The 26,983-nt window shown below is 39.5% G+C and overlaps 1 protein-coding gene across 1 annotated transcript in view; it reads left to right on the forward strand.

Moving 5' to 3' along the window:
* The window catches only part of UBE3D (ubiquitin protein ligase E3D), an 84,098-nt gene extending 58,840 nt beyond the window's left edge, over positions 1-25,258 (forward strand). Inside the window, exon 10 of the mRNA XM_054196797.1 lies at positions 24,677-25,258. Coding sequence (XP_054052772.1) covers positions 24,677-24,697 — 21 coding nt within the window. The 3' untranslated portion in view covers positions 24,698-25,258. The remainder of the gene's footprint in view (positions 1-24,676) is intronic.
* The last annotated feature ends 1,725 nt before the right edge of the window (positions 25,259-26,983 follow it).

Genomic DNA, 26,983 nt, shown 5'->3' on the forward strand with positions numbered 1-26,983 from the left:
CTTTTGGTGAAGAAGTCAGTAATGCCTCCAGTGAGAAACATACAGTTTGCCTTCCCTCAAAAGTCCATCATTCTGTTGTGATATCAGTAAAGAGAGCAGTGTGCTCTAAATCTCTGCGCTTAAATCATAGGTCTTGGATCTGGGGATGGTGGCTGATGACAGATGGTAGTGCTTGAAAGCTCATGCTCGTTAAGGCAGAAAATTTTAGGTTTGGATTTTAGGAAAGCTAGAATGGGTAGAAACATGACGTGGGGAAACAGGTCATATCGCTGTCTGTCCAGAGGCAGGGAAAGACCTGAAGGGAAGTGTAAGAGAGATGATGGATAAGCTACTCTTTCAGTAGGCTGATGCTGTTCCCAGTGACGTGCACCAGCACAGTTCTGACTGACCACAAAGGGCAGGATTATTTCCATCGTCTCCAAGTTGCTTGCTGTTCTTGACCAGTAAAAAAAGTCAGTTGTGCAACTATTCATTTGTACTATAGCTCCACTAGTTTTGAATTAAAGGAAGCTGTTCTACACATGGAAGTGCAAGGAGGTATCTTAGCATATGCATTTTATAGTGCTCCCAAAATAAGATTTGGAATACTCCTCCAGGAAGAAGAAAGAGATGCAAAAGGGGTGCATAAGCATTAACACAGCCTACTGAAATACGGAGACCATTTAGCCTTCAACAGAAAGCTGTTATGCCTTGAGGTGAAACCTGGCAACCATTTAACAGTATGGAGAAAAACTTACAGGAATCCGAAGATGCTGCAGCTGAGTGAGATCACAGGGAGCGTTGGGTGGGCAGAATGTGATTTCTGCTTGGACTTTCGCCAGGCGTGCTGGTTAATGTTTCTTTATCTGTCTCCCAGCAGCTTGAGAAGTGAAATAGGAAGTGATTCTGCCTTATAGAAAAAGACTGTAAAAATATTATTCCCATATTGCTAATATAAACTATAAAAGCATAGTCTATAGAGAAAGAGGCTATTTTAAAATGCCAGTTCCCAGTCTTATTATTTTTGTGAGCTGTGTTGTGAATTGATGAAACATATCAGGGAGCTATATTCCTTCTGTTGCTTTTAGTGAGCTTGAATTTTATAAGGAAAATAGAAGAAAAAAATGAGTATTAAGCTCCTTGGCTACAGGAAAAAGGATCTTGCCTGCAAACTTGTACAAGTGAAGGTGTTATTTTAGTCTTACTTGCTATTTTGTCTGCTCAGTCCACTTCCAAGTTCTTCCAGAATGCCTGGCGTTCCTAAATATGATCCTGAAAATGACTGAACTTTGTACTGTTCAGATGTTCTCACTTTCTGTGACTGGTACCATGACTCTAGTTCTGGTTCTTATCAATAACTATTTGCCTGCATAATTCAGTTTTAGATAGAAGTTTTTCTTGCTGCTGAGGCTCCAGCCTTTGACATATTTTTCTGTTTTTGTGTGCCAATGTCCCAGCAAATAAAAAAACAAAGGCTATCATTGTGTAATGGGGGGTGACTAGCTAACACATTTCTTTTTTAATTCACCAGAGAACCTGCTGCGTATTTCATGTTTTCATACAAAGTATATTCCACTCATCATCTCCCAGCTTTTCAGAAATTAAATTCTAGGACTGCCTTGTTTTCATCTTTGTTGACCACTTTGGGTCTTCTGCATTGATGAGTTTCTATGTTACTTTCTTATTTCTATTAGATACCAATTTATTTTGTTTCCGTACCATTTATAAGCATATAAGCAGACAGCCCTGTAATTCTCTTTCTTACACTTTTTCACTGGTTAGAAACTAACTTTTAGTACTTATAGTTATCTAATTGTATTTGCCTCTTTTCAGTTAAGGTGGAAAAACTGAGGCTGGGAGGGGAGCAATGGGGCTTTATATCCTTCTTTGTAACAAAGTAGAATCAACTTACTTCTTATTGAAAAAAAAAAAAAGTCTGCTGAACACACAGAAACCTTCATACTTCAGGTTGCATTCTCTGCTTCCACAGAAAGGAAACGCATTTTCAGCTGTATTTTTATAGAGCAGTAGCTAGTGGCTGTTTAAATTAATCAGAAATGTCTATTCTGCATGGTTATCCTGGGGATATATTCCATTAAGTGACTGCTTTTTCTATTTTAAGGTGATATTTAGAATGTGACTAAACACTGTCTGTAAAACTTACTGTATTCTGTTCTGTAAGCTTTTACTTGCCTCTTCTGCTCTTTATTTTCTACCCATTTTTGCCCTCTCATGTGGTGCTCTTTCTAAAATCTGGACTTAATCTTGGTACCAGTGAAAAAGGTTAAGAATTTTTTTTCAGGTTGAAACGTTCAACCTAGAATTCTTTGAGAAGAAATTCAACAGCAAGTAAAATAAAATACATGTGACATCCCACGTAGCTAATAAATCCTCAGGGATTGAAGCTAAACTATAGAAGTAAATATGAATTTCAGATAAAGTTTTCTCTGCTCAAGTGCTGATGCTATTGGAGAACTGGAATTGGAGAAGTACTCCACTGCGCCAGCAGTGTACTGCTGCTCTGAACTCTCCTAGAAGGAGCCAGGGTACTGGGGAGGTCAAAATTTGACAAGATCTGAAATGAAATGGGATTTTGGTGGATGCAAATAAGAAATGCTGGGCTATATGACTTAATGCTGACATTGATTTTGAAAGAGCTACTGAATCTTGTTCTACAGTTTTTTAAGCCACTCCCACACGAGCAGTTTGGGAGGAGACCATTCTCCGATTTGCCTGGTTTTTGGACTGTCTTCTGAGGACTCTAGTATTCAACAAGGTTGTATCCACAACACCAGATTTAGATGAAGCGGAGCTCCAATTCCACCTGGAAATTACTGTGCCCTTGTAATATAGTTAAAACGAACTGTCAGAAGTGAGACACTGTTTACATATTTTCAAGTGTAGCTCAGGAGCTGAAGAAAACCCTGGTGACACTTATTAGTTAATCATTTTACGTCAGCCTTTCCTGTCAAGGCAAAGCATGTATTCCTAATACAAAACAATGTAGAAGTCAAGCGTGGTTCTTTTGCAACAGTACTGATACAGGTTAAAGTACTGATACTTATTAAAGCGTAAATGCTAACACCTGAAAATGCAGCTATTGGATTCTACTCCTTTCCCAACCTACATTCAGATAATTTACAAAAGAGCTGAGTGCCTGATTAAATCTTCCAAAATAATTCTCAGAACAATCTGTAATGTTTTTATTTTTTTTTACAACAAGATAATCATCTTGAAGAAGATGTAAGTGACAGAATAAAGAATTTAGTGTAAAGACATTATCTTAGTCTCACATGCTGCTCTGTTTATGCAAAAGTGACTTGCCAGTCCATTTTTGGTCATTCCAATAAAAATTGACAGTACTTTGGATTACTTAGGGTAATGAACAAATGAATGTAATGTTCAAATGAACAAATACTGAGTGGTTTTGAAAGTCAGGCAATCTATTTAGGGTGTCCACCTGAAGATTTAGGAGCCCATTTCTTACCTTGTAAGCTTAAAAATGCTAGAGATGGCCCCTTAGTAGTTGCAGCTTTGCTTTAATTAGTTTGTGTCATATTATAGAAATGCACCTAAAGCATTTGTGATGATAGCTCAACATTGTAGGCAAGGACCTGAACCTATTGAAGTTAATGTCAAAACTCTGTTTAGCTTCAGTGGTGCAGAACTGGACTGCAAATGGATAAACCAGCCAGCTGGATATATTGTAGAGAAATAATTATGGCAGACTCTCTGAAAGTTCCTCATTAACACTATTGTATGTGAACTTTGCAAGCAAATGCTTGGAGCTAGTCTCAGATAGCTATTCGTTAGACAAGGGAATTAATAACTGCGGCTGCTGGTTCAGGCAGAGGGTTTTCTATTATTTTTTGTCATTTCTTTGAAGACTTCAAATAGTATAAATGATTTAAAGGCTTCACCCCACTAGATGGGGAAAAAGATGCTTATAGTGTAGTACTTGCTTACACTCTGCAGTTATTGATATGATGTAATATTTTTACACTTGGGTAAGCATAGAGTTTGAATAAAAGAATTTAATTAACACTGAATAGATATTCCTCATAAGGGGAAAATTGTCTAGTTCTGTTTCATTAATGCTTCATGCTTCTAGCAGTTAACTAATTTAATTTTACTCCTGGTGTTCAGGGTCTGGGCTTTTTTTCCCTTCTGTCTTTCAGTCTTTGTTTGTGTTTATAGTTGGGAAGAGATCAGCCAGAGAAATAAAACAAAGGGAAAAGTGCAAAGCAATTTTTTTTCCTTTACTTGGACTTTGTGTAATACACATTGGATATGTATCTATGACTGGGCATAAAATGTATGTAATGTGAAAAATTAGGTCTTTGGAATGATCTCTGAGATTTAAAGTCTAGAAAGCCTATTTTAAAAACTCAGCTAAAGGAAAATGAATGATTTTAAATAATTTAAGGTAGGTAGGATGAGTCACATTGTAAACGTAATCCTTGCACATACGAACAACCATACTAATTTAATTTGGCTTACTAAGGAACATAAGGGCTTGGGGGATCAAAATCCCTTTGGGGCTTGGTATTTTTGAGTTTATTTGTCTATGCAGTACGATAAGATTTTGTACAAAATGCTTAAATTCAGGATACAAAATGAGTGAAATGTGTCAAATATTCAAAGTTAATAAAAAAAAAAAATCTGTTCAAATTGTCTGTCAAGCAGTAAGGGTTTTTGTGTGAGCAGTCCAGGAGAATGATTGTTTTTAAAGTCTGAGGCAAACATTTTTTCAATTTGCTTTTTTTCACTAACTCAGTACAATCGAATTAAATGTTTTCATGCAGAAAAGTTAAGTGCCAGGTTTCAGTCTTTGCTAGTTCTCGATGTTTATCTTATAAAGCTGATGAAATTTTGAGCAACTTCAAGTAATTTCATTCAGACCTTAAGGTCATGCTATGATCCTCAACTTTGGATCTTGCACTTTTCTAACTATGTTCTTGATTATCGTCTGTCTACATTTCTGCTAACTTCTGCTATTTTTCATTCATTGAATTTTGTGCTAAATTTTTTATAATGCAGGTAATTAGGTTTTAATAGCATATTTTTTAGTGGCCTTGCTAAGGAAGGAGTTTTAAACAGTATTTTGGAAGTCTTAGAACAGACCAATGCACTATAATAATTATACTTCAATAATCCAGAATGATACCTCAAGGGAGCTATGACTCCAGTGTATAATTTGTTCATATATACTTGTCTTCGGTGGTAAAATTGGATTTAAAAAAAATAAGAAAAAGAATCGAAAGAAAGAAGCCGGAAAATTGATTCTTCTTGAAGGTCATTAATGTTTTCTGAAAAGAATATAAAAAATTAACATGAAAATCTCATTGTTAAAGAAAGAGTGCTAGCTTTGTTTTGAATAATAAGATTTTTATCAGTACAAGAAAGGGTCTCATAATAATAAAACCTAATTGTTATTTTCATCTGGACCTGGAAAGTATTCAATGACTGAAAAACAGACAAAGAAAAAGAGTCAGGGAAAAAAAGAAGCTTGAAGAGAATAATGTTGATCACATGGAACTATGAGCTGAAGGATAGATTCATGCTATCTTGTAATATAAAAAAAGAGGGTGTGAAAGAGGAGAAGAGCAGGCGAGTCAACCAAAACTTCAACATAATGTTTAATTCAGAAGTATTTTCTGTCCAGTATTTGACTGAAGTATCTTTCAAGTGAATGAGAGAATTTGATATATATAAAAGGAAGCTTAGGGAGCAAACTGAAAAGCGAAAATAAAATTTGTCCTGCATCTAAACCCCCCAAAAAAGAGCAGAGTGGCAAAAGTCGGGTTTGGAGGTTTTACAAAACATTGGAACGGTTTGTCTTGAAGGATGCCTTAATGACCAATCTTTGTAAATAAGCTTGTTCACTTCAAAAATGCGTTCAACAGAAATATTTACAGAGTCACATAGTTGTTGAGGTTGAAAGTGACCTCTTGATGTCGTCTGGTCCAACCTCCTGCTAAAGCGCAGTCGGCTAGAACAGGTTGCTTGGGACCATGTCCAGTTGGATTTTAAATATCTCCAAGGATGAAGATTCCACAACCTCCCTGAACAACTTGTGCCAGTGTTCTACTATCCTCACAGTACAAAAGTATTTTCTTGTGTTCGGAAGGACTTTCATGCTCGTTAATTTGTGCTCGTTGCCTCTTGTCCTTTTAGTGAGCACTACTGGGAAGAGTCTGGCTCTCTCATCTTCACACCCTCCCATCAGGTTTTTATATAGGTTGCTATGATCCTCCTGAACCTTCTCTTCTCCAGGTCGAACAGTCCCAGCTCTCAGCCTCTGCTCATATGAAAGACGCTCTAATCTCTTAGTCATCTTCATGGCCCTTTGTTAGCCCTTACCTCTCTTCAATAAGTCCATATCTTGCTTGTACTGGAGAGCCCAGGCCTGGACCCAGCACTCCAAATGTGGCCTTACCAGTGCTGAGTTGAGGGGAAGGATCACCTCCCTCAACTTGCTAGCAACACTTTTCCTGATGCAGCTATATGTCCACTTCGAGTGTTCCGTGACCTGGTCCTCCACCAAGTGTAAATCTTCTTTTTCCAGACTTGCCCACCAGTCTCAAGGGCCTGGGATTCCTACAGGCTGGTTACACCATTAAAGACTGAGGCAAAGAGGGCAGTGAGTACCTCAGCCTTTCTATGTCCTTTGTCAGCAGGACCCCTGGTGATGTCCAGGCTAATGCTGTGCTAATTACTGCTCGTGTCTCATTGAGAATTGGAAAGAACCACCTCCTGGCTCATTTAGTTCTCATCCTCTGCTAAAATAGTTTGCTGTTCATGGTGATGGCTGTTGCTGCAGTTAATCCTTTAATTAGAGTGAGTAGGGACGCAAAGAAGCCATCTCCATTCCCGCATTGTAGGGTTGACTCTACCCTGTTAGACGTTGCTCTAGATCTCTTCAGTGAGGGTTAGATTGGGAGCGCAAATATTTGTCATGAATACAGTAAGACTTTTTGCTGTTGCTGTAATACAGACAGTAACAAAATGCATGGACTTTGAGTTACCTGTATCCGGAGGCAGTAGTCTCTAAATAATCTCATTATCCCAGCCCACTGAGACAAGCGGTCCCTGAATATCCCATACATATGTGCAGATATATGTAATAGCAGTTAATGTCTTTTACTGGCACCAGTGTTTTAACATCTATTTTATTTTTAAATGGGTCTCATTTCAGCCAGTTAGCCAGAGTGCTGCCAAAGCCCACGTATGAGCTGTGCTTTGCAGTGATAAATGAGTACAACTTGTCTCAAAATCCATTTGTTTTTTTTGCTTGGATCCCTTTTCAGAATATGATGGGTGGCCTACTTTTGTGGGGATGAAAAATTATTTTCCTGTTCCTTTGTGACATTATGGGTCTTGTAAACTGTTGCACAGTCCTTTGGAGTAGGTGGCATTATTAGGATGGATATTAATTATTTTCAGACTGCTGATACATCGCCTCTGCATGATCTATATTTGCCTCTTGGATGTTCCTCGTATCTTGCTAATTATAGGTGGTCTTGTGGGAGCCAGCTTCCTAAGTTAAATAGACAAGTGTAACACACAGAGTGTTTTTGAAGTGTGTTCAAGTGAGAGTTGATTCATGTCATCTACTTGCATGTTCATAACCCCCAGATTTTATCACAGTTCTGGGGTGGGCATACACTAATGCTGTTACCCACCCTCCCGTTTTGGGAGCAAGCTTCCCAAATCCCCATGCCCTGAAAGCATGTAAATTCCTTTCTCTTCTGTTTCCAGGCTTGTTGAGCAAACTGGTTGTTTTGTTTCTGCTTTAAGCAACGTCAAATTTTTGTATCTTTTTGCTGCCCATTAATATTTTTCCTCTGTTCTATGCATTACATTTTTTTAAAAACAGATTTAAGCTCTTCAGCAGATTTTGCAATTACTCTTACATCAGTTATCTGAAACTGAGATGGGAAAGAGCTTGTGTGTAGGTTTTTTCTGGTTGTCTATTTTGCTTATCTAAAAAAGTCTCTCTCCATCTTTTTTTCCTTCCTTTCTCTTCTCTTCCCCCCACCTGCCGGCCTCCGAAAATTGGAAACACGAGAAGCCTTGTCTGAGCATCGGATTAAGAGCCAGGAAATCCTGACTCTTTCCATGACTCATTGTGCGTGTCCTTGGGCAATCTGTTACTATTGCAGACAAAAGCTGTGCATAGCACTTGGCTGGAAAAATTAAAAGCACAGTGCATGATTCAAGGAGATTATTTTCAAATTTAGATCAAAGCATGGCAAAAGTGGACAGGAAAAAGAGGCTGCAGAAGATGAATACTGGAGGAGCAGTTTGTTTGTGAGCTGCGTAAATTGTCTGTGAAGGGAGATGGCTGTTGCTCACAGTAATTTCTTTTTTGCCTTTGGTTCCATCACAGTGCAAGTATATGCTGTGGTAGATGATGGACGCATAGCCCTCAGCTTCAGAGCTTTCTTATTTGAAATGATGTAGATAAATAAGAGTGATGAAAGAAGAGAGGGTGCACCGTTGCGTAGGTGAACCTGCACTAAACTTTATAGATCCAGCCCTCTGAGGGTTTTCTTGGGAGATCACCTTGGTGGTTTTGATTGAATGTATGTAAATGCTTGAGGTTTTCCTGTTAGTTTCTTTTCTTTTTCTTACATTTTACATCTTAAAAGGATGTGAACTCTTCCTTGCAGTTTAGAAGAAATAACAGGGATCTTTGAAGACAGCAGAGGTCTGGGGTTTCTAGGCATTGTCACTTGGAGGTATGGGAAGACAAATGGGATCATTTACTTGTATTTTCCATGATAAATCAGACATGAAAATGGTATTATAGAGAAAGCTGCCTTCAGTATTGCTTATGTGACTTCTTGGGATAAGGCTGAATGACATGAAAAGCTGTCTACTGGATATGCTGCTTTCAGTGTATTTCCAGACATTTTAATACCATGTCCATTCAGTGTTCATTCACATGACATTGCCTGTAGCTTTATTTTGACTATATTAATGGCCTGTACATTAGCTCTTATTGCTGTGGTATAGAAGGTGGTAGTTTTATATTCAGCAGGAACTATTTAATCTGGTTTAAGGTAGCCCTTCCATCTCACCTGGCCTCTTGTTCATGTCACCTTGTCTCTTCCCTCTGCTCCTTCTGCATTACCCAGTGACTATGCAGCTGTGCCAACACAGCAGGGAGAGAAGTTTGCAAGAGCATTTGCTTATTGCTTAAACTGCCACGAAAGAAATGCATACTTCTCTGGGGAAATATATTAGTGAAGGCTACCAGGGTCTTTGTATAATCTTTGACATTCATTTGGCGAGAATAAAAGGCTGTGCTTGGAATGAGGGGTTTGTTTTGAATTATTGAATATCTATGTATGGTTTTTTCCCTGTTTTTGATAGTAATGGTTTATTGAGAGGAAGGACGTCAAGGTCCTGAGACACAGAGTCTTCTGGTGATGCCAGGGTATGTAAAAGGTCATTGTCTCAAAAGGTCAGTCCTGCCCCTGCAGTGGAGGTTACTGTCACGGTGCCTGAGAGAGTGGGGTCCATCTGACCTCTGCTTGCAGAGCGTTAACTTGTATTTCACACTGTTGCTGCTCTGTTGACAGGCTGGGATGGGAATCTGATGAAAAGACTCTTTCAGAAAGGGTTTAGCTCTGGATTCTATGCTGTCAGATGTTTGTTCTAGCTTTTGTGATCAGTTTTTACCCCATAGACTTGCAGTAATTGGTGTGGTTTGTAGCTAGGACCACATAGAACTCTTGTGTTTCATTAAATTTAGTCTCCTGCTATCGCAGATAACATGTCATGTATCATCTATTAGTCAAGCTCCATCCTAAAATCTCTTTGGTTCCTTGTATAACCCTTCCTTTTGGAAGGCCAATTCATTTTCTTCCAATGGCTGCAGAAATTATCATTAACTGATGCGTTCATCAGAATTTTGTAACTCTGTCCCGATAGATACTAAGTATTTAGAGCCGTCTGATGCCTGTCAGGGGCAGGAATCCATAAGCCGTTTATGAGCCTAGATTTGACTTCCATAAGCACTTCACCACATCAATAATTGCCTCCCTTGGACAATTGAGTTAAATGGAGCTGCTCAGAGCTGTTCAAATGTGTGTGCAGAATCAATGATACAGGGTCAAGTTCAATTTCTGTTCCTGTTGATGAAGTCATTAGAATCAAAAGGACGTGTGAATTTGTCTCAGGTCAAAATTGTTTTCTTCAGTATTGTTTTCAAAGAGATAATCCTCTGTTGTCAGTCATTTCAAAACCTTCCTTACTGTCTCGCTAATTTAATAGACTAATTCTCTCATGGGTGACTACTGACAAGAAATACTTAGAAAGGATGCACCTTAAACGTACTAAAGTCGAAGATAATTGTATTAAACCTTCTTAAAATGCAAAAATCATTTGATACCAGCAAAATAAACATCTAGTGTGCAGAACTTACGTTACTACATTCTTCAGTCAGTTGTTCCACAGGCCGCAGGAAAGCTTTTTCATAGTGAAAGACATAAGGGACTTCAGTATAGTCTAGACAACCATTTTAGTTTCTTATGATATTCTCAGTCCAACTTTTGACTTGAGAGTCAGCTGTGCTGGGTGTTCCCACTGCTGAGGACCCATGCTGCAGGCAAAGAGACTTGCCTGTGTCTCCATAGTTAAGTTTTATTTATTTTGTACATTATGTTCTGCTGCTATAAGAAATCATCATGAAGTATGGCAATAAACAAAGTAATAATCTACACCATACATCTTGCGACACGTTCTTCCCCCCATAAACCTTTCCTTTTAAAAATCATTGCTTTATTTGCTTTTACTATTGTATGAAGTTAATAGTACATCTTGATGTGAAGAGGTTTAACTTGCAGGATTGGGGTTCGAGCACAGTCTGCTTTCAAAAAAAACCACTTGACAGCTTTTATCTTCAATTATCTTATTGTTGAGGGAAAGATACTCTAAAAATGGTGAATATTGTATTTTGAAGCTTCAAGGTCAGTAACTATTCTTTTTACTAAGGAAACATCTGTTTTCATGGGTTTGAGCCTTGAAATGGATGGTTTCAGCTTTTCTTCTGACTGCAGCTGACAAAAGAATGTGCTCAATCCCTAGAAATAAAAATCGGTTTGACCTAGTAATGGCTGTAGGGGTCTTAGAGGCCAGAAATCCACACTGTAAAAATACCTGATATAATTTGGGAGCTCAAATCTCACTGATAGTGGCCTTAAACTCCTACATCCTTTTGAGGCTTTGAACATGTGTTATAACCCAACAAGCATTAAGCAGTGAAACTGTTTTTTATTGAATGCCTGGCCTTTTAGCAGGCATCGTGAGATTGTACAAGAACAGGATGACCTGGGACCAAAGGACAGCCCTGCTCAGACTGTGTCCTCCTGGGAATGAATGACAGTGGAAAAAGACATTTTCCTAAATATCCCTTAGTTGTTGTGATTTTACATTTTCTTTTGGGTGTCTCTCTATTTCATAGGCTACAAATGAATGCCGTATTTAAATTATTTTTTCCCTTCTTCATCTTCTTGGTTAGCGCTTTTATTACAGCCATATCATCTTCCAAACACCTGTTCCCATTTTAACTCAATCCTAATCTCTTGCCAAAAGCTGAACTTGGATAGGAATGCAATAGTCCCTATAAGGTGTTAAAAATAAAATAGTAGTTGATAGTTAAATACCCATTTATATACACAAACAAATTAATCCTCATGCCTCATGCGGGGAGGTATTTATTCTCATTCCAGTTTTAACTGCCAGGAAGCAAAGAGAGAATTTAAGCAGCTAATTTTACAAACTTGCTTTTTTTCCATAAAGTTTTCAGAAGATAACCCAATGAAGACACCTGTTCAAACTATCTAGTTTCAAAGTGTTACTTAGCAATGCCACATTCTCCTTTAATCTCTTCTACCTCGTTCTTTTGAGTTATAGTAGATTGACTGTTTGGACCATGTTAAATGCATGTAAATGTGAGCACATAACCAAATTCCTCTCATTAAAAGGTATAATGTATTTCTGTTATTCTCTAATGCGTCCATTCTATGTCATGCTCCCTCTGCTCCCTCCCCACGTCTTGGTATTTCAAATGGTACTTCAGGCAGCATTTGGGTTTGGTATATTCAGAAGTGGATGTGCACACAGGAGATGGCTGTTTCTTACACTGCTGCAACAGTGACAAGATATCCCAGCAGTTGCAACACGGCATCAGGTTGTGCTCTGCTCATGTAGCATGTGCTAAGGGAGACTCATACAAACCCAGTTTATGTCGGTGTACTGGTTTCTGTGGCATCGCTAACTCTAAGGGTTGCAGGAAATGAAGATAATAGACCATTTCTTAGCTTTCAGGTTTTGGCAGACTTTCTTTTTGGATATAAATGAAACAGTTTGGAGACAAAAGCAAAAATAAACTGGAACTTCTCCCACCAGGCCATCAGCAGGTAGAGTGTTAACCGGAAGTGGTTGGCTTGTTTCTTTGTTGCCTCTTCGTTTTTAAAGCACTTTACCACAGTAGTTTTTAGTATAGCGTTTCCTGACAGTCAGTCTGAAGACAGAGCAGGTGACCTCTGGTGCTGCTCCGTAGTTTCTTGTGTTGATTTTCTATAGCATCTTGGTGTAAGAGGTGAGAAGGTTATCTTATGAGTGGCCTCAGACTCTTAACAGGGAGCTAAATTTGGACAAAGAGAGAAAGATTGATTTTCATTAAATCAAAATTCAAAAATGCATTGACCTACAGCATTAATATCTGATGGTTCTGGTGTCCTGCCATTGCTGAATCCTGCAGATAACTGTACTGCTATTGCACCGAGAGTTGTGGAGAGCATGAGGGAAACCCAGATCATTTTTTCGGTTGGTACTTGTATGATAGCCTTGATAATGCACCACACCAATTACGTATCTGTTTTATTTAGTGTGAATGCTTGTCTACGCTTCAGTTTTTAGCAAGAGATACTACTTTCTCCTCCTTTCTCCTTATGTTTCCAGTTCAGTTCCTTGTTCTCTTTAGCTTTCCACTGTGTTGCTTCTAAAATTGAAATAGTCTAAGCCTGCTATTTTTACTCGCATTAAGGGCAGGGGAGGGGAGGGAGAAATAAGACAAGAAACACAAGCAAGAAACAGGCATCTCCAGCCAGGCCCTGGAGGGGATTCTGGCTTACAGATTTTACCTGCTGCTGCAGCTGGGAAACAAATAATTATTTTTGTGGTAATCTTGCTTTTCCTAGGGAAACAGTGTGAGCAGCACTGTGTGGAGACTTTGTCTCCTACTATAGTATATGAGCCATAGCACAGGCTGGAGGTAAATCATGACTAAAGGTGTATTGTGTGGGTTTACAGGAGAAGGGTTGGTGTGAGGAGGAAAATGTTAGGGGTAGTGGTTAAAAATAGGAGAAAGAAGGTTTGAGTCAATGTGGTGAACGGTTCAATATTAAGGATTAATAGAGAAAATGTTAGTTTATGGTGAAGGGTTCATTTGAGCTGGAAAAATAAGCTGGTACTAGAAGACTGTATTTTTCATTTTTTCCAATTTCGATGATACAGCACTTCAAAGGCACTCTCCTGTTCTAGAGTTTGCTACAATACTTCATGGCTAAAGGGACAGGAGGAGGAGAGGAAGGAAGGAAGGAAGGAGACATTTGCCAGCTTAGAATCCAGCTGAGCACCCTATTGTGTAGTAAAGACTTAAAACCAGTGTTTCTCTTTCACATTTGTTAGCGCTTCCCTCTCTTCAAGTCATAATAGGATTGGAATACAGTAACAGAGGGTATTTTGCTGAGATAGATAGAACGCTTCATAAATTATATTGCAGAGAATACCACCAAAGAGCATCTAATTGAAAATAACAGCCATGCAAATGACCAGGACATTGCACATCTGGGTAAGCCAGCATCTCATCAAAGAAATAAGTGCATCGTGTGCTGACTGATCTCCGATCTCACACCTGACATGGCACCATACCTTATCAGCTTACTTTTGAGAGAGGTGATTTGATGATACTGTTGAAGCAAGATTATGTTGCCACTTAGTTGGGCCTGTTTATTCCCTCTGAAATTAGGTACCATTTACTTGCTTTGTGGTCAACAAAATAAATCTGTATATCTCTCTGTCTAGACCTTTCTTTTAAAAGACATCAGGCTATGCATAGTGCCTCATGCACGGCTTTCTTTTCATTCTTTTCCTCATGGCTGAAATACTCTAAGAGGTGCAGTTGCTGGATACTACAGCAGAAGCGGTGTGTCACTCCTTTCCCTTTCAGGGGAAAATACAGCCGTGCTTGGGTGTTGTTGATGCTGGTCAGTTGAAACAGATTCCCAAGACTGCAAAGAAATCTAGTGATACGAGAACTACAAAAACACAACAGAGCCTTACAACGACCTGACTTTCAGGAAATTGTCCCAGAGCAAATCCTGCTGTGATAGCGGGCTGTGTGTGAAAATATGAGATGGGGTTGGAGTGCAGGTCTTTGAAAGGGTGGCAAACACGACCTTCTCTAATTCAGCTTTGTGCAACACCTTTCAGCAAGACTAGAATTTTTTAGGAGTTGCATCATATGTTCCAGTTTAGTGTGCCGAGGATTAATTTTTTCACGTGTCTCTAGCTTTAGGATGTAGCTAGCATGCTGTAAATTGACACAGCAGCTTGCGGTGGCTTGTTTGTTTTAGGTTACCGTGTGTCTCACAACTGCCCATACATGTATGTGCTTAAACAAATTTCTTTTCTACAGCGGTTTAAAATCACTCAAAATAGAAAAATATGTGTGTTGCGTGAAACGGGGCCAAGCGGTTTTGGCAGAAGATAAACCCCCTTGCGTTCTAACACTCCTGACCAAGGTGGAAGGCTAGGTGCGGCTAGGTTTAAATTCTGAGTGATGCCAAATTCAGCACTATCAGTCCAATTGCGTTTAATATGTATTAAACTATTACAATTTGGATACACTAATAGTGGACTGCACCTTCAGTCTAGTCGTGCTCCTGAACTAGCACGGCCACTCTCGAGTCTTTGGTCGCGTTCAGTGAGAAACCAAAACGACTAGCTACTTAAAAAAGTGCAGTTTATTTAAACAACAGATATACAGGTTCTTAGGGTTGCCGGTGATAAATACACTGTCTGCAAAGCACGTGCAAATAAAGATATTGTTAAGTATACAAAACGCGTGGCAAAGTTATAAACGATACAGCCTGGCTATAAATGTAGGGTAAAGATTCTCTAGAGAAATTTTGAAGTCCCCAAGAAAACGCTCGGTATAATCGAAGTCTTACCCAACGGCGTCCCTATGGGGGGGAAGAAAGGCTCAGCCCGTCGACTGATCCTGGAAATCAGCGATGGAATTCTTCGCGATGGTGTCTTCCCTGGCATCCCCTCTCTCTCGGGCTATTTTTATACTATTTTTTTATCTTCAAAGTGGAGTTTGAGTGACTTTAGTCATACGTACTTTTATTATGATTAATGTACTCGAGGAGTGTTCGCACCTCGGGGGCAGATAGTCTCCGGGATGGAGGTGTGTTCTGGTACATTGTAGTGAGCAAAGTTCACACAAAGGACAGCATTTCATCAACATTTGACGAAATGTTGGCTCGGGTAGCATGTAGGCCGCTTATCTGTTCCATAGTACCATCTCGTCCCCATATCTGCTATTCATCACAAGGGAAGGCCACGGAACAAGCGTGTTCCGTTCCATCCCTCGTGTAGTTTCGCAAACAACCTTGTACAGGGAATCGCAGATGTTGCATTCTTCACGTGCCAGCTGCAGCTGTATTCTACCTCAGAAGCCTCTTGATTTTATGACTTTCCTTAATGTGTGAACAATGCTGTACTTTCGTATTCTTGGCCAATTTAGTAATTATTCCACAATGTGCTGCTCGGGTTGTCTGATTAGTGTGAAGTTCAGCGTGGTAATTACTACAGTAAAAGCCAAACATCATCTGGTGTTGACTAAGAAAATCCTAAATTCCATGGGTTTTGTAGCCCAGTTCGCTTTGGATCAGTAATTGCAATGCAACATTGGTACTAAGTTCCATCCCCCACTGTGGTTTTAATTCAAGAGAAACTGTATTTAAGACTAACAAAGGTAAATAATGCTGCTGTTTCTGTGCCTGCCTTAATGATGGGTACCACAAGAAGTAATGTCTGTAGTGGAAATAAAAGTGGTATAGGCTAATGAGGAAGGCTTGGCAAAAGACAAAATAAAGCCATGAAGTTTTGGGGCTTCCCGTATCTAGACGTAAAGAGACAAAGATCAATAGCATTCTCAACTTAACCTGAAAAAAAACAACCCAAAAACCCTTTTCCTTTTTTCACACGGAGAACTACTTGATCTAAAATAAAGAAAAATTGGTTGTCTTCATAGAAAATAGAAACACGCAGAGATTTATTTTCTACTGTTTTTGCAGTTGCTTATAGTTTTCCCTCTAATGCTTGGGCAAGCTGCAGCATGCAACTGTTCCATTAGCAAGGAAATAGCTTGCAGTGCACGTGCATAGCCTGGGATTTCAGAGAAATGTCTTGCTTTTTCTCATTTATCTCTGTCACATTTCAAATCCAGCTTCATTCTTATAAGAAACTAATGCTTTTAGGAAGGATTATTGAAAGAATGCATGCTGATTTATAGATGGGTTTATTTCATAAATCCTGAAGGGGCATTACCAGATTGAGAAATGATACTTAAAAAAAATAAATCTTTGCTTTGGTTACAATTAATTCCACTAGCAGTTGAATTAAAGGAATCTTGAAGTCTGTTTCTGCTTGGCTCTTTTGGTTATATTGTACATATTCCCCAGCTTGGACAGAAGAAATTGATTTATCAGAGTGACATTCTCCTGATAAGTTTCTTCCTGCAATGAAGACTGGAAAGCCCACAGATCTACAATGCCTTTCACCTCATAGAGGAGAGGACTTGCCTTTCCTCAGCCTTCTCTTAGAAGTGCTGGGGAATTTGCTGTTTAGATGATAGGTCTGCTGAAACCAAGTTCTCCCCAGCTTTTGTTGCCACCAGTGTTTCTCTGCTGCTGTGGTAGTGTAGCACTGACCAAAAATATGTTTCCTGTAAGACCATAGAGCTGCTTGAAACATTTTCTCTTTGAGATGGGAAATTTCTTGCAGATACATATGCTAAAGAATGACCTTGACCTCCTGTAGAGTGAGTGAGGTAAGAGTCCTTCACAAAATGTGTCCACCCAAATCTGAGCCCCGTAGGGGTTAGTGGATCAGATTGCAAAGCTGCCATCCTACACAGCCTTATTCTTCAACCACATTTGCAGGGTTTTATCTTGTCAGGATAACATAGTTCCACAGCCTGTGCTTCTGTTGACTTCATTATTGCCATCACCACATAGTCCTGTGCAGCAAAGTGCTGCTGTGTTTGGCTGTGAGAGTATTCTGGATATATTTTCATTTCTGTCCCCATTGGAATTCCAGCATGATAGTGGTAGTCATGAAGGCTTTTGTACCGACCCTCGATTTTACCTTCTTATTTGATTAAATATTTTAAACTTGGCTTGTCCAACTATATCCGTTCAGTCAATCTGTAGTGTTGTATTATTGGTTTAGTCCCTTTTCAAGGGACTTGTATTCCTCTAGTGACATTTTTGTTTGAAGTTCTTTGTTTTTCATAGTAAAGACTTACGTAAGTCTTACCAGCCTAGTGATGTGAAGCTGTGCTGCTGTGAGCACAGGCTGGTGGTTCCTCGGGTTGCTTAGTCCAAAAATGCCAAGGAAGGATAATTATATAAAACACTTTTTCATATTCTGATGCCTACTGAAAACCAGACTTCTCACTGCGTGGCATTTAAAGTGCATTGGGAAACTTTCCCTTTCTGAGAGAACCTGAAACAATTATTTTTGACATGTTGTGGTAAGTGCTGCCATTGATTGGCTGTGGAGGGGATATTAGAGCAGCCAGGTCTACTTACGTGACCTCTGTGGCACAGGGGAAACAGAGATGGAGTGATGTAACGTTCAGCTAGCATCCCAAGAACCTGGATTGTAGAAAAAAAGAGAATTAAACATCAGTGTAACAGAGGGCAACTTTGCAGCTGGAGTACAGCCAGGGAGTTTGCAGGCTACCAGGAGGCCATCTTAAGGCAAGTAAATTCTACACTGTCAAGGTAGGGACATCTCTGTCTCTTCTCATTCTTCTAGTAGTGAATATGCTGCCTTCCTCTCCAATATCCTCTAAAAATGCCTTTGCACTTCCCCAGGAGCAGCCTCAGAGATGTAGGGGTAATATGCAGCAGCTTGGTAGCATTCAGTCTGGAAGACAGCTGCTTTTTTATGCGTCTGTGGATTTAGTGGGGGCGAGTGTAAATATAGCAGTTAATGTTCTCTCACGTCTCTGCTCATCTAATACCATCTGCTTTGTGTCCGTTCATTCACACTGGTGCCAAAACGTATTTCTGGAACAGGTTATTTGTTCATCGGGGGCCTTGGTCCCTGACCGTTAGGTGAGAGCGAATATATAAACTGTGCGGTATGAGTAGGCAGGCGAGCTCTTGAGTTTTAGTGTGGTTATTTATAATCGGCAATTGCCAATAGTTGCTAATCCACAGGGTAATGGTAACAGCTGTAAGACATCGCTGCTGCTGCTGGTGGTACAGGAATGGGAAGAGCACTGTTGCGCCTCAGAGAAGGCAGTGTTCCTTTGGCTCCTCCGTGCCTCGTCAGCAGCTGTGGGAACACTAGACTTTGAGCAGAGTTTTCCAGAAACCAGATATTTATAGAGCTGGGACCTGGACATGGTGCAGATACTTTATAATCATTATAATGGTCCCTCTCCTTTATTTAACAGCATTGAGAAATGTATCAGGCAGGATTATGGCCTCCTCTATGTGTTTATGCACATTGTCACTGTAGTTGTACCAGTACATTATTAAATACAGGGTTGGGTTTTTTTTACATGTAGGCTCAGTTGTGCTCACACAAATGTGGTTATATCAATTCCTCTGATTGTTTTTTCAAGGTAGAGGTGTATTCTATGTCAGGGCATCTTGACTGCATTATAATTGCAACCACCCAAGTAGTTTTATTAGCTATAATTATTAAGGCTTAAACTGTAACAGTTAGCACTAGTCATAGCATTCGTGGTAACACAAATCTATGTGAATTAAACTTTGGACTGAGTCTTTGTGTATACAGTATCTTCCAAATCCAGCTGTATGCGTGGAAGGAAACACTATTCTCAGCCTTTCTCTCTTGTTTCCACTAGAACTTTGTCTCTCCCCTGTGATGTGCCTGCAGAATTGTTTGTGCAAGCCCTCCTTTTCTAGTTTCTAGGATAAGTCAATCTGGTTACCACAGATCGGAGTTTAGCATACCAATCTAATTTCACCAAACACTAGGTAGAAAGCTTGAAATGGCATTTTGTGGGGAGAGAGGAACAGTAACTTGCGGCAGAGGGATGCCGTTGGCCCTGTGAAGTTAATGTCTTCCATAGCTGGAAGGATAGCTGGATCTAGGATCAGAGGTCTGCCCGCAGCTGTCCGCATCTTCTTGGGAAGGTTACTCTCTTCCTGCACACATGGATGGCATGGCATTGCTTGATTATCTGTCAGCCTTGAGTGGAAATGAATACAGCATTTGACGTTGTTTGTAGGCTGTAGCCTCATTGGTGTATAATTGTTTCCTCTGAAGTCGTTCAATCACGCCTGATTTCACACTAGCATATGTGCAGGATTAAAGCATGGGTATCTGTTCATGCCTGCAGTAGATACGATTTAAGACAGCAGTGGAAGTTGTATTCTTCAAAAACGCAATGTGATGTTATGAACTGTGTGTGGTAGTGTTTAAAAATTGGTCTAATGTTCAAAGAAGACAATAGTAAAATGTCTTACATGTTAAGGCTTCAGTTTTGAGACTAGTAGTGGAGTTTTGTTCTTTGATGTGCAACGGAACAGCAAAACCAGAGCAGTCGTATTTCAGGAAGCGTTTGTACGTTTAATAGGTTCATTTTCTTCTGCTGAAACCAAAGCATATGCAACTACTTTCAACCCACTATTTTCCTTTATAATTATGCAGGAGTAAGCAGAAGTACAATTCCCTCTCTAATACTGAAGAGAAATTCTATAGTATATCTTCTGCCTACTTTTGTTTAACTCTTGGGAGAGCCATAGGTATTAGAGATTTGAGAGAAATACAGAGAGATCTTTATTTATGCATGATTCACTTGGTCTCCTTTAAAGAGAATACAAACACAGGAACAGTTTAAAGTTTGCATTACAGCATGGGAATGTGTCTTTTGGCATACAGGTTGTTTTCCTGTTTTGTTGAAATAAGGATCTGGCTTCTTTTCTGTTTTGCAGCTGATTGAAAGATTGAACTGTTTTTCCTTTGCTTAGCTGAGAAAATAATTTTCTCCTGGTGCTGCGTTTCCTCTGTCTGTTGTCAGCTTCACAAGACAGATCGTATGCACTGGATTTGCAGATTGCATTTCTTTAAAATATATTGTTTAGCTGCCTCTAGTCACACTTCTGCTTCTCTTACAGCAGTCATCCTCTCTGCCCGCTCACCCAGTGTTACTACTTGGGTAGAAGAGGTTTCTTTTCAGCAGCTTCTGCCATCTGGAACCCCCTTCTTTTGGCTCCTTCATTCATTAGATCTCCATAACTTTTGAAATATTTTCTGAAATTATAACTTTTTTCTTTCACCTATTACTCCTCGGTGTATGACTCTGTGACTGGATGCTTAATTTAGTAGGAAATGCCCTTACCCCACTGTTTCCGCGAGATTTTTATTGTATGAAGTCAGGAAAATGCTTTGAGGCACAGCTTGACGAAACACTCTATAAAATAAAATGTTATTAGAAAGTTTCAGAAAGACTGAAACCTATAACCCCATAACTACATTCTCCCTACTGAGGAAAGAATATTGCCAGTCTCTGTTTTTGTACCTTGTAGTAAAAGAGTTTCCACCAGCATAGTGCTGCTGTTTCACTTGCCTGGGTGCGTGTATGGACAACATTGTCACAGAGTCGCAGAATGGCTGTGGCTGGAGGGGGCACCTCTGGAGACTGCCCCATCCAACCCCACCGCTCAGGCAGGGGCAGCCAGAGCCAGGTGCCCTGGGCTGTTTCCAGTTGGGCTTGGAATGTGCAAAAGACAGATGGAGATTGCACAACCTGTCTAGGCAACCTGTTGCAAAGTTTGACCATGTAAGCGTGCTCTCTGACAGGATGCTTTTCCAGTCCTCGCTGTCATTCCCACATAGTCTGGAGTATGCTTAACAGTTTGACATTTTGCATTTTCCCATTTTTGTGGGGAGGCTAAGGGAGCACAACCTGGATTTCTTAACTTGCCCTGACTCTGAAAGCTTCTAACAAAGTTGTTGCTGCTTTATTGTTTACAGAAAAAAGCAATTTTGTGAGATATATCATTTGTATGCCTGTGGTATTCTACTGATCCCTCTGTATTGACATCTTTTAAAATGCTTGAAAATGTGGAGTTTATGTTTGTTCATCATCCAGAGGTCTTAGCAGCTTCTGGCTCCGTGGAAACTAATGGGGCGGAGTGCTGCGAAGCACTTGATACTCTGAGATAGAATAAGATTATCATCTTCTGAAATAATTGTGAGGAAATGAAAAAACAATGCCACCTGTCACGTAAGTAAGGGTGCTAGCGTACAAAGATCAGTTCTTAGTGATGGATTAATATTAGGTATCTTGAGTCCTTTAAGAAGAGGACAACGTGCTGAGATAAGGTCAATAAAAAATCCTTGAATAAACTGATTAGAGAACTGACTGTTATTCTGAATTTAGTGATATACCCTAGTCTGTAGATCAGATGGCTGTTTGGAGCGTTATTTTTCTTTCAAAGTGTACTAGTAGTGGGGAAATACCGGATTTACAGACTTCACTGAAAGAGCTGCTACTAGACCTGCAAGAGACCAGTAGTTGTCCATCTTGGAGAGAAGGTGTCATAATAGATGGAGAACTTGGGCAGAACCACTTAGTCCCACTTTCCCATCCTATAGTAATTCATTTATTGTGCAGAACATACAGTTTACTACTGTTCAGAGATCCAAGAGCATCTGCAGTAACAGTGATGATAAAGAAGTATTTTATACGCTTCGTATTGGACGAGATGGAACGTCTTAAGTAGTTTAGTTTTACTTGGTTTTGTTCTCAAACATCTTCATGTGTTGCAGGAGTTTTTTGAACAGCTTATGATTTTTGCATGTTATCCCTTTTTACGTTAGCTATGTCAACTGCAGGAATAATCTAATGTGCTCTTTTCATTCACATCGGTAGTAAATATAAATACAGACAGTGATAAATGATTCCTTTTGATGTTTTTCATTTTATTGGGCAGTAGGGGAGCCTAGCAGCCTAGGGAAACATTATGCTGCAAATAATCCTCTGGAAGGAGTGAAAAAGCATATTTCATGCATTGTAAAATACAGCAACTAGTCAAATTAAACAAATATATCTACCCTAATGATACCTCAAGACTGTGTATCAAAGGATCTGCAATGTTGGGTAGAAAAATCTGCTTAACATTTTGAATCTTATGAATTAAGCTGGTTATTACTGTTCTTGATTTTTCTTTTTCTTCCTTGCAATGCAAGGACAAATTTCTTGCCTTGTTAAAGCCAATGTGAGTTTTGAATTAATTGGTGCCAGGATTTCATCCCTTACCTGCGTTACTTGTGACTCTTCTGCTTAGGTAAGATTTTACATTTGCTATGAATTATGCATGTATCTCTCTTCATCAGAGTGACTAAATCATGAGAAAGGTGACAGACATATTGATTTTCCTTTCATCTTATGTCTTTTACGGCGGGAGTCTTTGGCCTAATGGATAAATTTCCCTACATGATGAGTAGTCTCTAGCCTTTGCCACACCCATTGGTTGAGCTCACAGAAATGTTTTTGGTGTTGGAAAATGCTAATTAAGCTGAATGAAAACTCTTAGTGGGAATATGTCAATGTGATGAGATTTTCACCAGAAAGCAGTCAAACTTCCACCCTGGCCAGTTGGGTATTTTCTGGCCAGCTTCGCTTACAGATGTTTCTGAAAATTTCTGTTCTACATGAAAATTTCTGTTTCTGAATTTTAGTTCCAGTTTGGAAGAAAAACAGAATGATTCAGAAATGTGGAAGCTTTTGGGGATCTCAGTTGTCTTATCTGTACAAACCCTTCCATGTAGCAACATTGCAGCTTTCTAATAACTTACTGTGGTTAGTGTTGGAGCAGCAGAAGAGATGATCAGGAATTGAGATCACTTGATTTTTTCCATTCTTAACCAAGAATTGCTTTTGTCACATCCCATTCATGCCTCATAGTCGTGTAATTTTAGACATAAATCCCTTGTATGAATGATTTTCTGAGAAGTCTCGTAGATATGTTAAAACTTGCTTAATTTCTTGCACGCTCTATAGCAGACGTAACTCTCTTACACATGTAACTCTCTTCTTTGGGCATAGGATCCAAACTAAATGTTTTTACTCTGTTTTGCCCTCTGTTCTGAACAATCAGTGATATTTTAAGCTTTAATTCAATTTCTTCTCATCGATCATGCTTCATGCATTCTTTAGTCACAGTATCAAGTAGAGTGGTGACTGAGGGTCAGCTCTGAAAATCCAAAACAGTAATTGATGGTAATTCAAATCTTCACTTTAAGTTACTGTTGAAAGATCTTGGAGAGACAAAAGGGGAAGTGTATGTCTCAAGTGATTTTTTTCTTGTGTGTCTTTCATGGGGTAGGAGAAACAGGTTATATTTTCAGAAGACTGTTGTGTAACCTGATGGTCTTTTGGGGGTTTTTTTTGGTCCTTCTGTGGTGGCATCTGTCCATCTTTTTTTCTGTCCTTGTGATCAGTAAAGTTCCCAATTGAATATCTGAAGCAATCTCCTTGGCAGGTGAGAATCTGGACGTGTGATTGCATTTTCATTCAGCTAACTTGACTTTATGAGTTAGTATCTGGTTCTGAAGGTTCTGAAGGTTAGTATAGGTTCTGAAGAAGGCTAAACAAAACCAAAACCATGCAGGGGAAACTGCTGCATGCATGTGACCAAGAACAAATGAGTTGGGACACCAGAAATCCTATAGATCTCTTGTATTTGATAGATCACCTTCCTTCTAAATAGCTGTTAGACATGACAGTCCACTTAGTGCACTAAAAAGAAGAGGTACATCGTTTGCTATCTTCTGATCATATACAAGTATTTGTCTTCTCCCCTAGGGTAGAATTTTGGTTCCTGGTCATTTTAAAATGTAAGGCGTTTTTTCTTTATGACTTCAAACTTTTCATCAGGACTTTTTGTCCTGACTTTGGAATGAGGATTTCACTTATAGCAACAGCACGGTTCAAACAAGCTAATATTCTCGCAAAACAGGGAATGTATCAAAGATTTAATCTAAGCTAGTTTCAAATACTATCAAATAGCCTTTAAAGTTAGAGAGGATGAACACCTTGTGCTTTGTTATTCTGGGTAAAAAAATGGTTTTGATATGTAGTTCAGTAACAAGTGCAGTGCAGTGCTTGAGCTAAAAGAGTAAGCTTGGGAATTTTTAGGAGACGTATTAGGGAGAAAAGTGGTGGGAAAGCAACACTGCTCTCAAATATAGCCTCTGCTCTCTCATTGTGTTAGTGTGTTAATTTTTTGAAGTGAAAAGATGATTATAATATGTAATTTCAGTTAATACAATGAAACGTTTTTGTTTTACCTGCAGTCAACGTTGAGACTAATCACAGTATTGTTTTTGCTTCCTTTTACAGGTTGCCTTTTTGAAGATGTGAAGAATGCAGATACCTGTCTTGAAAACTATTCTCAAATTCATTTTCAGCAGAAACGTACAGATGGCTTCCAATGGTGTGACTTCTAGAAAAAAATCCACTGGCCATACAAAGCAAAATGGAGATGTGGTGTGTTATTCTTCGTATCTGAATTTGTTTCAAAACCAAAGCCTGTTTATGTAGACTGGCTTTCAAGGTCCATTTTTAAAATCTTACAATAAAAAATGCTGCCTTGTTGGAAAATGGCTATATTTTGGGAGAATGGATTCTGGAGGGAATATTCTTCTAGAGGAGTTCTTTGAAAATTCCTGAATTTCAAGGAAAGTTAACATGCCCTGTACTCATGAAATTATCATAATGTAGGAGGTGACCCTGCAAAGTGTTGGACACCTTCTCTGGGTTTTACACATCAAAGAACAAGTAGCTGAAGCCTCCCAGCACCCTGTCTAGATATCATCTTATTTTTATGCTATTATTTTAGTTTCCAGTATTGAAGAAAGAACAAAAATATTCTGAGTTGCCTATTCAGGGACTAAATTATCTAGCTGCAAGATATTTTGTCTACGCACCAATGTTTAGTCATTTTATGAATAAAATATGTTTTCTAAATCAGTTTACCGTTTGTTCTGCTTAATTTCTGCAGCAGTTTCAGCTTCCCAGAGCATGACTGAGTGATTTGCAGATGGGATTCATTCCTATCACACAGAAATACTCCAACTTTAAAATCTTTTTCCAACCTATTTAAATGACCCTTGTGGTTTTGCGAGTATGGAGCAATCTTAGGTCAGAGAATATTTATGCTTTTGAGGTTCAATCTCTGTCATGTCCTGCCTCATTTCGTATTGTGGCCATGAAGAGTTAATCTGCCTCTAGTAATATCCATGGTTCCAGAATGAGTATATTTTTGGGGAAAAAACCCTTCCAGAGGTGAAAGACAAATCAGCCCCATCATGCCTGGTCTGTGCTGTGGTTTGGATTTGTGGCTCCAGCAGTGCTGATAGCACACCAATGTTTTGACTGTAGCTGAACCTTCTCTTTTATTTCCCACTCTGCCCCCACCTCACCCCAGTGATTAGGCAAGAAGTTAGGAGGGGGGGACACAGCGGGGAGAGCTGACCTGAATTGGGCAAAGGGATATTCCGTACCATACAGCATCATGCAGTATGGTAGCAGTAAAAACTGGGGTAAAGGAAAAAGGGGGAGAGGGGTGTCTTCCAAGGTGGTGGTTGCTCAGAGCATAGCTGGGCACTGGTCTGCTTGTGGGAGGTGACGACTTACTGGCTTTGCATCACTTGGTTTTGTTGTGCTTTTTTTCTCTTTTCTTCACTTACTAAACTGACTTTCTCTTGACCCACAAGTTTTCTTGCTTTTGCTCTTCCTGTTCTCTGCCCCGTTGTCCTGGTTGAGGAACAGTGTGGTGGGGGAGTGAGCAGCTTGGGTGGGTGCTTAGCTGCTGGCCAGGGTCGACCCACCACAACTGGAAGCAGAAGTTGTGAAGTCCCCAGACGAAAAAGAATAAATCTTTCTGTTCCAGCTTCTTCCTTCCCATTTGGAGACATTTTCCTTCCCCGGGTTCACAATGGGCAGAATTGTCAGTCTGTGTATATACCAGGGGCAGGACAATTTGACACACTTAGTGTCATGTTTCCCTTTCTTTGGTTCTAGCTCCGAGACCTCCATTAACATTTGACCATTGACATTATCTGGAAAATATCAGACCGCATATGATGATGTATAAATGCCTTGGATGGGTTTCCATTTGAAAATAGATTTCTTTGGCCATATTCAAGAAAAAAAATGTTTTTGATACTTTCTCAGGTACCAGGCAATACATTGCTCAGAACTCCTGTTTCTGAAGACAACTTTCTTGGCTTTTTTTCCCCTCCCGTTACTTATGTGATCTTTCCTGCTAAGCCAGTAGTGGATTTGAGGTGCGACAGCTTCATTTGACACTTCCGTGCATTCAAGCTGCTTTATAAAAGCAAAACTTGGCCATTTTTTCAGTATTATTTTAGCAGTGAACCATAGGCTTTCATAAACAATGGACTTGAGTTCAGAAAAACTGTTGAGTTCTCCGCAAGGCTCCTTCCTTGACCTTTGCCTGTCACTGCTTTTGCCTCCATTTCTCTGTCTGTTGAATAGCACGGTGCTTGTTGACATCAACATTTTGAAAAGTTGTGTAAGTACAAAGTACAATTAGTTACCGTGTTATTTTCTTTGCATCCAGAGTTAGTGGTGCATTTTAGTCTAGTCTAAATACCATGTTTGGATACATCCATAAGAGAAAGC

The sequence above is a fragment of the Rissa tridactyla genome, chromosome 3, assembly GCF_028500815.1.
Source record: "Rissa tridactyla isolate bRisTri1 chromosome 3, bRisTri1.patW.cur.20221130, whole genome shotgun sequence".
Taxonomy (NCBI): domain Eukaryota; kingdom Metazoa; phylum Chordata; class Aves; order Charadriiformes; family Laridae; genus Rissa; species Rissa tridactyla.